The 16,454-nt window shown below is 34.9% G+C and overlaps 1 protein-coding gene across 1 annotated transcript in view; it reads right to left on the bottom strand.

The window, feature by feature from the left end:
- Window positions 1-1,874: 1,874 nt before the first annotated feature.
- The window catches only part of LOC107048591 (RNA pseudouridylate synthase domain-containing protein 2), a 222,949-nt gene continuing 208,369 nt past the window's right edge, over window positions 1,875-16,454 (bottom strand). The window contains exons 7-8 of the mRNA XM_015271822.1: window positions 5,368-5,544; window positions 1,875-2,789 (exon numbers count right to left, since the gene is read on the bottom strand). Coding sequence (XP_015127308.1) covers window positions 2,019-2,789; window positions 5,368-5,544 — 948 coding nt within the window. The 3' untranslated portion in view covers window positions 1,875-2,018. The remainder of the gene's footprint in view (window positions 2,790-5,367; window positions 5,545-16,454) is intronic.

Raw genomic sequence — 16,454 nt, 5'->3', positions numbered from 1 at the left:
GAAATTCCTGATAAAACTCACCCTTCGATTCTAGTAATCGTATAGCGTATCGGCTTTGCAGGAATTTTCACCAAAACTCCAGTGAAAAATGCAATTCTAGTGAAAAATTACATTATTTCAGGTAAAAATTCCACAAAAACATTGCAGTTTTTGTTAAATTTCTGTTTAAAATTCTCCACAAAAAGCTCTGTAAGATTCTTCCCCTTCAAGATATTCACAAAATAATCTAGTGGAGTTGTAAAACGAGACTTCTTACCTTGCTGAGTAGAAAAGAGATCCGAAGGAAAAATCAAGCCCTCCTCAGCGCATTAAAAAAACCCTGAGCAAGAGTTGATTTCTCGCCATCATTTTTTTTCTTATGCAAAAAAAATGTTTCCATCTCTTTTAAGGATGTTTCTCCGAAGTAGCGAGCACTCAAAAAAATTTTGATTTTTTTGCGACTGATACAGAGGGTTATCCTTTTTATAAAAAATAAGAAAAAATTAGGGTTTAATTCTTTTTCTGATTAGAAAGACATTTTGGGGGAACGAAATCTACCAAAGTGTTCGAAAGACGCAATTCTCAGTCGATTAACTCATTTTTTGTTCACGCATACATAATATGTACACAAAAATAACTCAATGGGTTTTTTTTGGAAATGTCCGTCTTTTGAGTTTTGCTATTTTTTTTCTTAAAATTGTAAGAGGTGAAAAACTTGAAAACAGAAATGTTTAACCGCATCATAAATCATTGAAGTAGGTTTTTTCCGACTTTTCGCGTCATTGATTCGGAATATAATAAGAAAAATGATGGAAAAAATCTGAAAAAATTCCTTCTCCAATGATTTACTATGTTCTTTAATTTGAACAATTCAGATGTTTTACCTATAGAAATTTCGGGGAAGAAAATGAAAAAACTAAAAATTTTAGATTTCCAAAAAGCCTCATCTCTATATTATAAAAATCCAAATCCACTTCTGGTGATGAAAAATTGGTACTCGAAAATAAGACTCCACAATTAAGGGTCAAAAACCAAGGGTCAGAAACTAAGGCTCACCAGGGTTCAAAAAGGGTCACGATGGTTATAACGAGAGTCAGAATAAGGGTCATGAAGGTCAGATTAAAGGTCATAATAAGGGTCCAAATAAGGATCATGGGATTCATATGATTACCATACGGGGGTGGCAAGCAGAGCCAGCAGGAGGCGTAGCCCCCTACTTTTGTTATATTCATGCATATACTCTGCATGCGTAAACCAAAATTCAAGTCAACCGATTGAGGACTGGGTCATGAGGACCCCTTCAAAGATTCCATCACCAAAAAAACTCAAAAATTTTTATAGCTTCTTCATTTTAATTCATTTTTTTGCTGTCTTTGCCTAATTTTTCCTCATCTTTTTACATTAGCACTGAAGTACCAAACTCATCAACACAATAACCAAAAACCCCTGCACCGATAAACTGATTCATTCATTTCAACCAAGATTCGTTAACTATTAACGAATGGTAGAGTTGAATATGACCAAATAAATATTCGTTAATAGTTACCGAATGGTTCACTTGAAAGGTGAAAGTCGAGTCCAACAAGCCTCCTCAAATATCCATTTGTTAACTATTAACGAATGAACATTTGGTGAGCCCGAGTAGACCCTCGACTTCAACCAAATCCATTTGTTAAGAATGACTAATCCTTTCTATCTTTGTGCGTCTTCGAAATGTCCTGTAAGAAATATTGGTTTTATGTTCTCCAATCAGTCTAAAAAATAATTTCGGAAAAGGATAAACACCCTTAAACAGCCAGACCCTTCCCAACGAAGTAAACTCAACTCGTTTTACCCCCCCCCCCCCCCACTCGACCACTTCCCTACACCCCAAACCCCAAAGAGAAAAACCGGTCACCCAAGTCTCGAAGTACCGCTCGCAAACGGATGGAAGGCACGGGGTAGGATATCAAAAAAAGGGTCTGCGTCTTCTCGTAGATATGGCTCCTCGTAAAACACGTAAAAATGAACAATGACTGATAAACAATAGAATCCCCTGACTATCGATCATCCCCACCACTCCAGTCACTGGCAGCCCACGCTGGCAGAGGTGTTTCGTACTCCCATCCAGGGCCACAATAACGCCACGCATGCAGATACATAACGAGGTCCGATGGTTTTGGATCACGATATTTAACTTTGCACTCGTAGCAGTGAGGATCGACCGTGACTTTTTCGTTAGTGAAACTCGAGTCTGGCGGTTCACTCCCGGTTTGTGTGCCAACGGTGACCTTGAGGGCTGGTGGAAGTGGCTGTTGGGACTGTTCGTCGTCGGGTGAACACCCTGGGGTGGATGATGGAGAGCCATTGCTGTCCTTGTCACCGCTGGAATTCGAGACGCGATCCTCCATGTCCAGTTTCGGCTTGAAGAGGCTCATCTCGGAGTCGCCGTCCATCCCCAGCCAGTTCTCGGCGTTGTGGATGCCGATGAGGTCCTTGACGAGCTCCTCGTCGGTCTTGCCGATGTTGCCGCCTTTGCCCTTCTCCGGGCCGAAGACTGTGTGGTTGTACAGGGGATCGTTCACCACGGGGTAGCCCAGGTACTGCAGGTGCACACGGATCTGGTGCATCCTGCCGGTCTGCGGCTTGCAGAGGACCACGGAGGACTTGCCGCTGTAGGATAAACGCTTGAAACGAGTGATGCAGTCCTTCCCTTTGTCCGAGACCTTGCAGACGCCGATCTTGTAGGAGACCACTTCTATCGCTTCGGAACAGACCACCTCTTCCTCTGGGAAGGCCCCTTCCACGCGGCAGACGTACTGCTTGTGCACCTGCGGGAGACCATTGGGGTTAGAGCGGTGTGAGCGAGATTACTCGTGAAATTTCGAGGGGGAATTTCGAAGTTTTTACACGGAGAGAAATTCGGGGATTTGATGACACAAGAGGTTTGAAATTATCAGGTATTTGCCGATAGGTTCCTTACAAACGAATGGAGGAGCCAGGTTTTGCCAGGTGAACTCGTCAAGTTTTTGAGGAAAAACGTGACAAGTTCGTTTCTATGCAGGGAAGCTCAAGGGAAATACCTGATTAATTTTGAAGCTCGAATGGTATTCGGAAGAGAATTTTCTGGGACTGGATTTTAGCCAATCACAGCGCAGTATTCGAGGTCCACGATACTCGTTTCTTATCAAATTTTTTCGGGATTTTTTTCCATCCAAATTTCAGCCAATAGGATTGCACTATCGACTGTTATTTTATATAGTCAACACGGTATTCAACTGATAATTTTGATAATTCAACTGGTAATTTTTCACGTTGACTTCACACCTATGAAAATATTGATAATTCAACTGGTAATTTTTCACGTTGCCTTCATGTCTATGAAAAACAAAAGATTTACGGGACGATTGAACCCTTCGTTGGAACTGACAGATGGGATTTGTCTCATTGTGCAATCCTCTTGGCCGAAACTTGGATGGGAAAATTCCCTAGCGAATACTAATCGAGCTTCAAAATTAATCGAGTAATTCCCTCAAGGTTCCCTGCACACAAACGAATTCGTCAAGATTTTCAGGAAAAATCAATTTACGAATACGAAATCGTAAAGTACGTTTATGTAATGGTAGTTTACGGAAATTTTGAGCGTAATTTACGCTTCGACTGCAAGCATAAAATACGCTTCAGAAAGCGTAACAGATGACTTCTTAAACATAATTTACGTTTAGGTTTGTCTGTGTGTAATTGTTGGCGAGTGTGAAGGTTAATGTAATCATACTCGTCATATGATGTATCATACAATATTTTATGATACTGGTGATAAAAAGGCGGTTCTTTTTTTACTTTTATCATAAAATGTCACTGTGATAACCACCCATTTGAAAATAACATTTATTCGCATATTATCCTATAAATTTTCTCCGCTTGACAGCGAAAAGGAAATTAAACTACGAATTTGCCTCCAAAATGCAATAAATTCCTGGTTTTTACTTGATATTCAAGGCGAAATGCTTCGACAGAACAAAAAAGTAGAGATTGATAGTTTGTAACTCGTTAAATGTTGCAAAAAGTCTTCAATGTCGCATGATAATGAAAGACAATGTCTCATGCTAATGCAACGTCGAGTCGATGAATTCAATTATTTAAAAGTCGTAACGTTTGTCAACGAGTTTGACCCTTGTTTATACATATTACGAAACTGCCAGTCGAATCATTGTGAGGCGTGAAGTTGAACTTTATGAATATGCAATTAATTAAATTTCGGTAAACGTCACGTGCACTTTCAGTGGTGGATGGTAAATAACACGAGTGGATAGATGAAATTGTAGCTTATTAGTTTTAAGTGCATGCGGCTCCTCATTTTGGTATTTGCTCAGATTTTAGGGCTCACATGTGTGAGATACTCAGATTTCATGCGGAAACTCTTGTATAATCAGAGGAAAAACAATTTTTCTATTTGTCCAAAAAACGAGGATTTAAAATATCCAACTAATTATCATTGCTGATTGATAAAATAGAGGCCTGTTAAAATAGAGTTATTACTCAAGAGTTTCAACAATTCTTTTTGAGCGAAATAGAAAAAATCTGTCAAGAAAAATTGAAATTTTAATTATTAAAATTTATATTGAAAAATTAATTGTCATAAAAATTCTCTTTTCTTTCTTATAAGTTCGGGGAAGAAATAATCACTGCGGTATATGCAAGCGTTTAATAATCCATAATTTTTTATTTTAATTGAATTTTCGTCTGAACTAATATTGTTCCAGTTTCTGTGACTTCGTCGATAATCAATAATTAGTGAAGTATTAATTATTATCGTTGATTATTAAGTTAGTTCAGGGGTTCAATGGCTTATTTTTTAAAGAAATAAAAAAAATCTTTCAAAAAGGGGGGATATTTTGATTATTAAAATTTATGTTGAAAAATTCTATGTCATAAAAATTCTCTTTTCTTTGTTATGAGTTCAGAGACCAATAATGACGAGTGCGAGATATGCAAGCATTTAATAATCCATAATTTTCGATTTTAATTAAACTTCTGTCGGAACCAATATCACTCAATTTTCTGTGACTTAGTCGATAATCAATAATTAGTGAAGTATTAATTATCATTGATGATGATTAAATTAGTCCAAGGGTTCAAAAATAATTATTTTTAAAAAGAAATGAAAAAAATCGTTCAAGAAGAATTAAAATTGCAAATATTAAAATTAATGTTGAGGATTTTTCGTCATAGAAATTTTGTTTTCATTGCTATAGGTTTAGCAAAAAATAATTAGAAATGCAATATACGCAGGCAATTAATAAGGAATAATATTAAATTTTAATAAAATTGCAGTCTGAATTAATGAGCTTATAAAAAAAAATATTCTATTTTCTGTAACAAGTCAATAATCAATAATTAGTGAGGTACCTGTCTATTTCTGATTTGATGCTCCATCTGTCTAGCCTTCTTCGGTGTCCTACCGAACAATAAAATACCACTGGTCAACCTGTCCAGCCTGTGGATTGTCCTCAGATTCTTCAGATTGTACTCTTTAGCCAGAATAAAAACGACAGTATTGTGCCGATAACGACCGCACGGATGGACCTGTAATCAATCAAAAACACACTTCAATTCATCAATAAATCCATTGACCGGAATGGGGATATAAAGGTTGGGGGCTGGGGAAAAATCTGTCTTCAACACAACAATCAGTCATTCAGAACGAGTCGGGGATGAATGGGGGCTAATGAATAAAGCCGACAATTAGTCACGAGATTGGGATTTCATGGAGTTGTATGGTGAATAAGCAAGGATACAGGGTCAATGTTGGGTAGGGTTCGTTTGGAAAAACGAACAGCGCATTCAATTCAATCAAGTAGACTATTTAATTGGGGAAATTCGTTCATTATCTTTCTTTGAGAGAAAATAGAGCAGAATTTGTGTGAGTTGATAGGGAAATAATTTTGGAGGAAACGGTGTAAAGAAATTCAGCAAGTTTCGTTGGCGGAAATTTCAAGATTTTTCGACATTTTTAAAAATATAAATATGTTGTGTTATCTAGCGCTACGAAAGTAATGATTAAGGACTGATTGGCCTTGCGCTCATTAAATATTCATCGATTCATTGACAGAAGTATTTTAAATTTGATTGTTTGAAATTTTTATAGTGTAGAGAAATAAAGACAATGGGTTTTTGTCCTGGTGACGACCTCTGAGTCTGGGGTCGAAGCGTCAAGAAAATTGCACATCATCTGTCAATAATTTGATGGCTTTTAATTTAACGACCGCGAGGCGAACCAATCCTTAATCATTTTTTTTCAAATCTACTAATTCTGGAGATATTTGGAATAATCTGGACGTGTTTTTCCGAACATCTTATGGAACAAAATCTTTGACATTTTTTGATAGCTGGAGTCATTAAAAACCCCTCACTTCCCAGCCATTAACGGTCATTATTGCAAATTTACAGCCGAAAAATACAAAAAAAAAGGAAAAATGAGGAAGTTCAATTTCTCTTTAGTTGTAACTCTTTAACAACAGTTATGGAAGGAACTGACAGTTGTCTGTTTACTGTCACACGTATGAAAAAATCGTATATAAATTTTCTGTATGGATTGCGTATAGAAATTCTACAGGATTTTCGTATATGATATTCGGATATTTCTATACGGATATTTTTTATATAAATTATTTCTATACGATTTCTATGGGTTTGATCCTATACGACCCACTGACACATGTATAGACACATTTCGTACGGAGTTGCGACATTTCTCTGTGGTTTTCTCTTGCGCGTTTAGACATCTTTCGTATGAAAACAAAAATTTATGTAAAAATTTATGCATAGAAATAATTCGTATAGAAATATCCGAATATCATATACGGAAATCCTATAGAATTTCTATACGCAATCCGTATAGAAAATTTCTATACGATTTTTTCATACGTGCAAATTCCCTACTTTTAGTTTTTCTTTGGTATGCACTGAGAGAAAAATCTGAAGTTCGATTTACAATAAGAAAATAGTTGAGGCATTTTGGTGAAGGATACGATTTTTTTTTGTATACGGCACATAACATTATAGTAACTTCACAAGCGTAATTTTTGCAAATCAAAATGCAGTTAAACTAACCAAAGTTCAAAAGTAACCACGACAAATCTATCGTGAGCAGAACTATAAAATAGTTTCAATGACTACATTCCATTGTAGGAATTACTTCTCCGGCCATAGTTACCGTGACCCATGAAAAATTGTTGAGGACTTTTTGACTATAATTCGATGGTGATGGAATATAGTCAGAAGAATTATATTTTTCTCTCAGTGTGATCTGAACAAAATCTACCGGAAGCCTAAACAACTAATGGGTTAAGAATATGAATCAATTAATGCCACGATGAAGAACACTTTAAGTTCAAAACGCTGGTAAAAGCGGGAAAATTGACTTTCTCGGTTTTTTTTATTTTTTATTTATTTTTCGGTTATAATACCCCGAGAGCTTCAAAATGATCGGGTATTTCCCGATAACTTCGTTACATACGAACGAACATGTCAAGTTCGGCAGGTTAAAAAAATCCCCAGCGCTTGCGCGAGGGATTTTTCCTGCGAAACTTAACGCATTCGTTTGTATGCAGGGAAGTTTGAGGGGAACTCGACTGTAAATTTGCAATAATGACCATTAACGGTTGAGAAATGAGGAGTTTTTAATGATGAACGGAAACGGTTGAAATATTTTTGAAGTGATTTGAAAGTGATAGCTCTAGTCGTTTCGTAGACATTCTCGCTATAATCTTGACATCATTTTTCAAATCATGTGTTCTTGATGCCTGAATTATCTCGATAATGATTGAGTTTACAAAAAAATGTCAACGGATCATTGATTTAGAGATTTTCATAACTTGCAGAAAAGATTTTGACATTTCTCGCTCAATTCAATACTTTATCACATATTCGCACAATCTTGCATCCATATCAATTTTTTAATTGATCTTGTGCTCTTTACACTGAGACAAAAAATTACTTTTGCAAAGGAATCATTTTCTTGGGAGAAGAATTTATTTTTTGCAGAGCGTATTTCTCCAGGCCAGTCATTATCAAGGAGTCCAAGTCCATCTCTAAATATTACAATTATGTTCAATTATGGAATGATTATATTACATATGACCTTGAATGAACTCCATTGACAATTATTAACCTTTAAAATTATTTCAAATTATTATACGTTAGAAAACCTCGAATTTGAAAAAATTGAAAAATAATGAAGCGTGTTCCTTCAAGGTCATATGTAGCATAATTATCTCATTATTCAACATAATTGTAATATTTGGAGATGGACATGGACCACCTGGGAATGACTGGCCTAGAGAAATAAGCTCCTAAAAAAATAAATTCTTCTCCCAAGAAAATGATTCCTTGGCAAAAGTAATTTTTTTTCCCAGTGTATCTCTTCTCACTACACAAATGCTCATATTCATCCTAAAAACACTCTGTTCTTCATTATTGCACGGAGTATTGATGCAGCCCATCAAATATCTCTCGACTGAAGCATTCAAATGGATCAACACTCCCAACAATTCTGAAAATCCTCTGTAATCCAAAGAATAATGAGAGAAACAGCAGGAAAATATTTCGATTTCCTGTTCACCTGTGGTGATTCGCGCAATCAACAATGCATCGTTTACGATTTTTCTAACTCGTTTGTTAATTGCAATAGTTGAGGTAAAAATGTGAAAAACGATTTATTTAAGGAAAATAATGATCTCCAAAATGGTATTTTGACACGAGTGTAGAAAAGTGTTTTTTGAACCGTGGAAGATGTGTAATCCCTTCCAAGGGTCAAAGAACACTTTTCCCACGAGTGTCGAACCCCTTTTTTCGCTCCGGGTGTGCAAAATCTCACTTCAGTAGCGAAACAGTAAACAGGTTTAAATCGATTTGGACTATTGGCCAGTTTTTAATGAATATCTCGGAACCTAAGAGAGATAACATTTTTTTTGTAATAACCTTTTTTGTAGCTCTCAATTTTCCCTACAAAAAAGGTTATGGTGAAAATTTCGCTGGTTCGCTTAGATTCGGGGATATTTCCCGAAAACTTAGCGAAGGGCGAAGTCGACTTAAACCGGTGTACCGCTTCACTATTGACTTTACGCACAGGTGATGAAAAAAATATTTTCACATGTCTCATTCAACTCACTAGTTTCCGACATTTGTACAATTCTGCAGCCGCATCAATTTTTTTATTCATCTTGTGTTCTCTACCTCTTTTCACTACACAAATGCTCATATTCACCCTGAAAACACTCTGTTCTTCATTATTGCACAGAGTATTGATACAACCCATGAAATAACTCTCGACTGAACCATCCAAATGGATCAACGCTCCCAGCAATTTTGAAAATCCCGTATAATCCGAGAAATAAAAGAAAAGAATGGAAAAAATTTATACTTCCCGTTCGCCTCCGGTGATTCGTGCAATCAACAATGCATTGCTTTATGATCGGTGGGATGAATATGAAAAAAATAAAAACAACACGACAATTTATCGTTCGAACGCAGGAAAAGATACGAGGAATCGGGGACGGTGAGGTCCACACGTGTAAACAGGAAGACGAGCAACCGTAAATCGTTCCGACGCAGCTGTTGTTTCGAGGATGCATCGATTAACCGAATTCGAACGAGGAAACTGATAGGGACGGATTATATTGGATCATGAAGTTTTTTAGGAGTCGCGTCTTCGTCGTGTTACGTCACGCCAACAAGAACATGAGAACTAAATTCACTAAATTGCATCGATTTTTCAATTTATTAACTCGAAGCGTGAAGTTTAACGTCATATTTATCTTCTTCATTACATTTTTTCCAAAGTGATTTCGTAAGAAGTAATTTTCGTAATAAATTATGTATTAAATAAATTTACGAAATAGACAGGATAACGAACTGATGATTAATCGAAATTCAAAGTCTGAATTTTGATTTCATGTATCGAAAATGCGTCAAACATTAAGTAATACTAAAGAGAATTTAAATATTCCATACAGACATTTTTCCAAATATCTCTGAAATGCCTAGATTTAGAGAAAAATATCCGGGGACCTTTTTTGTAGCTCACAAAATTCCCTACAAAAAATGTCTTTTACTATTTTTCTGAAATCCTCTCCTAACCAGAGATATTTCGAAAATAATCTGAAAGAAGTTTTATTCATCCAATTCCGAAGCTTCAGGATAAAAATAGCCGTTTAAGGAACTTCGAAATAACCGTTGATGCACTATAACATTTCTCTTGCTCGACTCCATGACACCATTGCAAGTTACCTCTGCTCATAAAAATCCTTTCCGTACGAGCTCATGCGTCAGAGCTTACCTAACACGAGAGACTTCCGGCGAACAGTTCTTTTGTTTCCCTCCAAGATTTACTATCCGTGATTTTTTATTCTCCCATTCTTCATCTTTTCGGTTGTATTTTTTTCTTTTTCTCTCTCTCTCCACACGTGAATGAGCGCGCAAGTGGTGGGGGCACACGGAAGTGGTTCATGAATTGTGCGATTGGAGTTTCGCCAAGTATTTTTATTAGCGAGCTCCTTGTCCCTCACGTGGCTCTCACGCCCAGGGAGTTGATAAATATCAGATTCAATCGCATTTTATTTTTCAGTAAAAAGGATGATAAATAACTGGAGGAGGAGAATTTAATACCACCGGTTGATTCTGACACGAGAGAATTATAAATGTTGGTAAATATTTACACATTAGGAGGAGACAAATGGGGAAAGATTTTATAGTTAAATGGAGTTTAGGGGAAATTTATTTTTATGAAGTTAGAAATGGACGAGAAATGCGTTTTTGAATTTATCGGTGAATACCTCATAGATGAAGAGGTTTAGACACAAATTTCAAACGCTTTTTTGTAGAGGATGTCTTCTTCTGTTGATATTTTTGATAGATCCACTGACTTCGGAGATATTTCCAAAATAATTGATGTGAATCGTTCCAAATGTAATAATTATCTGATTTGACATTTCTGATTTATTCATTTATTCATTAGTTTTTTAATAAATTTACGATAAGCCTTCCGGATGGGCATTTTGTACATCATTTCCTTCTATGGCTTATAATTAATTGTTTATTTTATGTTATTAAATTGAATCAGATTATTTTCAAACAATTCACGGACGAAAAAATTTAATAGACAAATCTATCGAATTCGTTAAAAAATTCTATTTGAACTGTTCTATTAGTTTTTGGCCGATTCTATTGAAATGTTCAATAAAAAATATTCAGTAGAAAAAGTCAATAGAATTCAATTTTTTTACATAACTTATTTCATTGAGATATTTTCTATAGAATTTCCTCGGCTCAAATTTTCTAAGTTTTTTCGTTTGATTTTCTTGATGAAAAAGAAAAGAAAAATAGAATGAGAAAAACTTGAGTCGAGTAAATTCTATAGAAAATATATGAAAAGAATAAGTTATATAGAAAAATCGAATTCTGTTGACTTTTTCTATTGAACGTTTTCTATTGAACATGTCAATAGAATCAGCCAAAAACTAATAGCAAGTTTACTAGAAATTCAATAGAATTTTCTAACGAATTCGATAGGTTTTTCTATTAAATTTTTTCGTGCGTATTGTTTCAGATTTTCAACTTCGTTGAGCGTTATCATTGTCATTATTCTTATTCTGGTAAGGATCTTGGAAATTTCTAATAAGTAACATTTCCACGGAGATTTCAAGGAATTTTGTCATTGAAAATTCATAATTTCATGAAAAAATCCGTGAAATCTGTAAATTTCACTTTAATTATTCCGGAAAATTTAATGAAAAGTCAAGAAAATTCAGAGAAATCTCTTCCTGAATTCCAGATTCCTTCAAAATTTGTGGAATTCCAAGAACTTTAAAGGAATTCCCGGAAAATTCACGTAAATTGTGGAATTTTTGTCTTCTTGCGTTAAAAAACTGTGACTTCACTCCAATTTCCAGAGAAACTTGAAATTCCATCAACTTTTTTCCCTTAAATCGAATTCAAGTTCTTTTTCCGGAAAATTCAGCCAATTCAGCCAATGTTTTTAGCAGTGTAATGCTTCGATATAACACAAGCAATCCAAAACTGCAATTTGAACGATCACAAAGCCTCCATTCAGAAGCAAAAAAGTAGAAAATGCCAAGAAACCTTTTTTGTATCTGAAAAAATTCTCCCTGAAAAATCATCTCACACATTTTATTATAAGTCACACCTGACAGGAATAATGTCCCGTTTAAACCTCCCCTTTTCCGTTATATTCTACCAATCCACTCTTGAATTCACATGAATACCAATAAATAACCATCAAACGCAACATTTCCAGTGCAATCACATCCGTGTGATCCCATTACACCTAATGCCACTGTTTATTACCCACTTTCCAGCCCATAAAAACCCTAAAATGTATCTTTCCCTCGAATCCATTAGTTCCACATTTTTATTTATCCCCCTTCATTATGGAACATGACCATCAGGGTGAATTCAACGGTCATTTAAATCTTGTTTACAACACCGGGACTTGCATTATCACTTCGACGAATCTCATCGGGATGGACGTGAAAAAAAATAGTGTTCGAGATGGATTGCGTAATGGGGCGATTGTTATCGCCGATGCACCACGGGCAGTTTGTTTTCCCTCGATGCAATTACTTTCAGCTCGTTTTTTTTTCTTGCTTTATTTATCTCCAGTTGGTCTGTTTTCTCTGCGAGACCCGCCCACCATGTCTGATAAGGGGGGAGTGGATTTTTTCATTTTTTGCTTTTGAATGGAGGCATTGTAATCTTTCAAATTTAAGTTTTGGATTTTGTGTGTTATATCGACACATTATGATCCAAAAAGTGCGAAAATGCAATTGTTAGACCGTGTCCGTACCTATGTGTGTGCTAAAGCTTTTCTTCAATTGGTCGCTAATGAATGGACGAAACTAAATCTTTTTTTTTCAAATTCATCGATTAGTTTTTTTCATTTTGGAATTTGTTTGAAAATCGGTTATCCCACGATTAACTAAAAAAATGGTCTGAATTGATTGAATGATGACTTTAAAAGATTGTGTGGATGTCCCTTTGACCGAGTTCGAAGATGAAAGCGATCGATATTTTGATTTATTCGACGATTTTCAAAAATTTTGCATTTTTTGAAAATCAGGATTCCGGGGATATTTTTAAATACCATGCTTCAAATGAATTCAATCATAGCTCAAAATGTTTGGTTCAATGCCATTAAGTCGAAGTTAAAAGATGATTACGATAGCTACATTGGTTGATTTGATTTTTATGAAGATTGTTGAAAATTTTGAATTCTTCATGAATTTCTCTGAAAGTGAGCTTTCTGATGGTTTCTTCAAATGTGATTTTTGAAATTCATTCAAGTATGTGGAAATAAAATTTTTCTGTTAAGGGGAGACTACTATGAGTTTTTAAAGTCGTGGGTTATTGGAGTGAGACTTTTCATAGGTTCAAGATCGATTATATGAGGTATTCCATGCCAAATGAGTCAACGGCTGACCCTCACCCTCTTGAAAATTGATGGCGATTTTTTCTACGATTGGGGGGCTTGAAAAACTATCTCTCAAATTTTTTAAGATTTTTTTGACAGCCCAGTTCGGAGATATTTTTTTTTTTTTTCAAATTGTTCGGTCTTTTTATAATAACACGAGTTCTACTCATCTGATTTCGATTTATTACGGATCCAAATTTTCCATTTTTCACCACCTATAAGAATGTTTTTTGTCCAAATTTTTTCCAATCTCTAGATGCTCGAAATAACGAATTTTCGAAAAAAAAAGTTGAAAAAATTGAATTTGGCTAATTACGTCACGGTTGATTATTTTAATTTTTTTTTCAGTAATTCCTATAATCAAAACAAAAATTTTGAGCCGTCATACATGTTGGGTTTCGTCTTAGATCTATTTTATTTTTAATTTTTTATTCTCAAAATTTCGCGAATTCGGTCAAAATACCCCAAAATGTCATTGGTTGACTTTGATTATACACAGTATGAAGTAAATTTAAATATATACCTATATATTACATATTTTTTCGATACATAATTAAAGTTGTTTTCAGGTGTTTTCATCAAATTTTCGCAATTTTAAAAAGAAAAAATTAAAAAAAAAATAGATCCTGGATGGAACCCAACATGTATGCCGGCTCAAAATTTTCGTTTTCATTATAAGAATTACTGAAAAGAAATTAAAATAATCGACCGTGACGTAATTGGCAAAATTCAAGTTTTTCAACTTTTTTTTAAACGAAAATTCGTTATTTCGAGCATCTAAAACTTGGAAAAATTTAAAAAAAAACCTTTTTATAGGTGATGAAAAATGGGAAATTTTGCCTCCTAATAAATCGAAATCGGATGAGTAGAACTCGAGTTATTGTAAAAAACGCAACAATTTGAAAAAAATCACATTTCCAAACTGGGCTGTCAAAAAAATCTGAAAAAATTTGAGAGATAGTTTTTCAAGCCCCCTAATCGTAGAAAAAATCGCTATCAATTTTCAAGAGGGTGAGGGTTAGCCGTTGACTCATTTGGCATGGAATACCTCATATAGATCTCAAAACGAATAATTAGTGCAAAAAAAAATTTTTTTTATTGTTCGTTTGTCCAAAAACGCTTAAAATGAGCCAGTTTTTTGGAATTCAACTCCTACACAGGTGATTTCGTTTTTTTTAATATAAAAAAATTCCCTATTTGTGTATAAAAATACAAAAAAAAAAAAATTTAGCCATGCAAGAGCCGAATTAAAAAAAAACTACCTCGTAATTGTTATTCCACATATTTTTCCAGAAATTTTGGAAAAAAAAATTCCTTCGTAGCTTAAAAATTGGAGGCCCTGGACTGTTTTTGGCATTTTAAGCGTTTTCGGGCAAACGAACAATAAAAAAATTTTTCTTTGCACTAACTATTCGTTTTCAGATCTATACAATCGATCTTCAACGTATGAAAAGTCTCACTCCAATAACCCACGACTTTTAAAATTCATAGTAGTCTCCCCTTAACATTTTATCGAAGGGCTGAGGGGAGAGATAGTACTGTAAAAAAGACAATCGGTTGTCTAGAAGAAAAGGGATAATAAGAATAACGATGCTGATAACATTCAGCGAAGTTGAAAAAAAATCTTATTCAATTCAATAAAATGAAATAAAGAATGAATTGTACACGATAGAAGGAGATTATGTGCAAAATAATCCTTCGGAAGCTTATTGCTAATTTATTAATAAAAATAATCTACTATATGCAATACAAGAGTAATTTCCCGCTTGGTTTTTATTATTATGTTTCGGTTGTAGTCTATTTTGCATGGAGCGCAATGGTAAATATGGAAAATAGGAGGGGGGGCGTCTCGAGGTGGAAATCGAGGGGGTAATAAGTCAGGCTCATGGGGGAATAACGAATCACCGTGACGAGATAATGTTATACATAATACTGTGTCTCCGTGAGCTGTCCGAACGGATCGATTATACTGTGCACGCGATCCTCGAGGTTTTTTTCAGGTTTCTTGAGGGGAATTTATGGGGCTAATTAGGGGAACAGGGAAGGATTGGGTTTTGAGAATTGGTGGGGGGAATTTGAGGGTTGTTTCGGGGAGTGGGGTAGGCGGTGCATGTACAGCCCAGCTGGGTGATAACCGTATTTAAGAGCATTCACTTGAGTCCTGTTTGACCCTACGTTTCCGGATATGTTGCAATGATTTTATTACTTAACCTTTATAGGCTTGAATTTGAATTTCGATATTGAACCATTAGAAAACATTTTAAAAATCGGAAAAAAATTAGAACGTTTACTTTGGGAGGAAGTTTGATGGAATAATTTAAAAAATTCAATTTTTGAAAATTACGAATTTTCAATAAATAATTTATAAACAATCAATTTTCCACTATAAAATTCATTTGTTTGGAATCGTAACAAATTTATTTATATTGAGTATTTTACCAGAAATTGATTTCATGTTTAAAAAAATTAGGTTTCCGAAAGTTTAAACAATTGCAATTATTTATTTATAAACAACGAATGGTTAAAAAATGATAATTCTGTGCAAAATGTAATTTAAATGATCCTGAATATTCATGATTTTTTTTCAAATTTTTATCACGCAATTTAATTGATAAACTTGATGATTGAAAACGGTTGAATCTGTAGTGTGGTCTGTACCAAATTGTAAAATATATTCTGATCTGAAAATTAGAAACTTTTCTTCTTTGTGTACTACTTCCAGAAATATTCACGAAATAAGAATCTGCTCGTGACTTTTTTACTCATTTGTTATTAATTTTGTGTCAGGGAATGAATTTTTTTAAAACGTTGTCTCTGTTTGCAAAATACGCATTAAATCTTGATATGTACGGTCTGTTATCACCCTCGGAGAGGATTCTCCTGACTTTTTAACGCGAGACATTTTGTTCCGGAATGATTTTCATATATCTTTCTGCGCACTCGACCTCGATAACCCGATAATTTTTATTTTTCTCTCCCCCCCCCCCCCCCCCCCGCCCCCCCCCCG

The sequence above is a fragment of the Diachasma alloeum genome, unplaced genomic scaffold (genome assembly GCF_001412515.2).
Source record: "Diachasma alloeum isolate Michigan unplaced genomic scaffold, Dall2.0 Dall_scaffold_00195, whole genome shotgun sequence".
NCBI classification, from domain to species: Eukaryota; Metazoa; Arthropoda; class Insecta; order Hymenoptera; family Braconidae; genus Diachasma; species Diachasma alloeum.
Note: the sequence above shows the minus strand (reverse complement) of the source record. Positions and strands in the feature narration are given on the sequence as shown.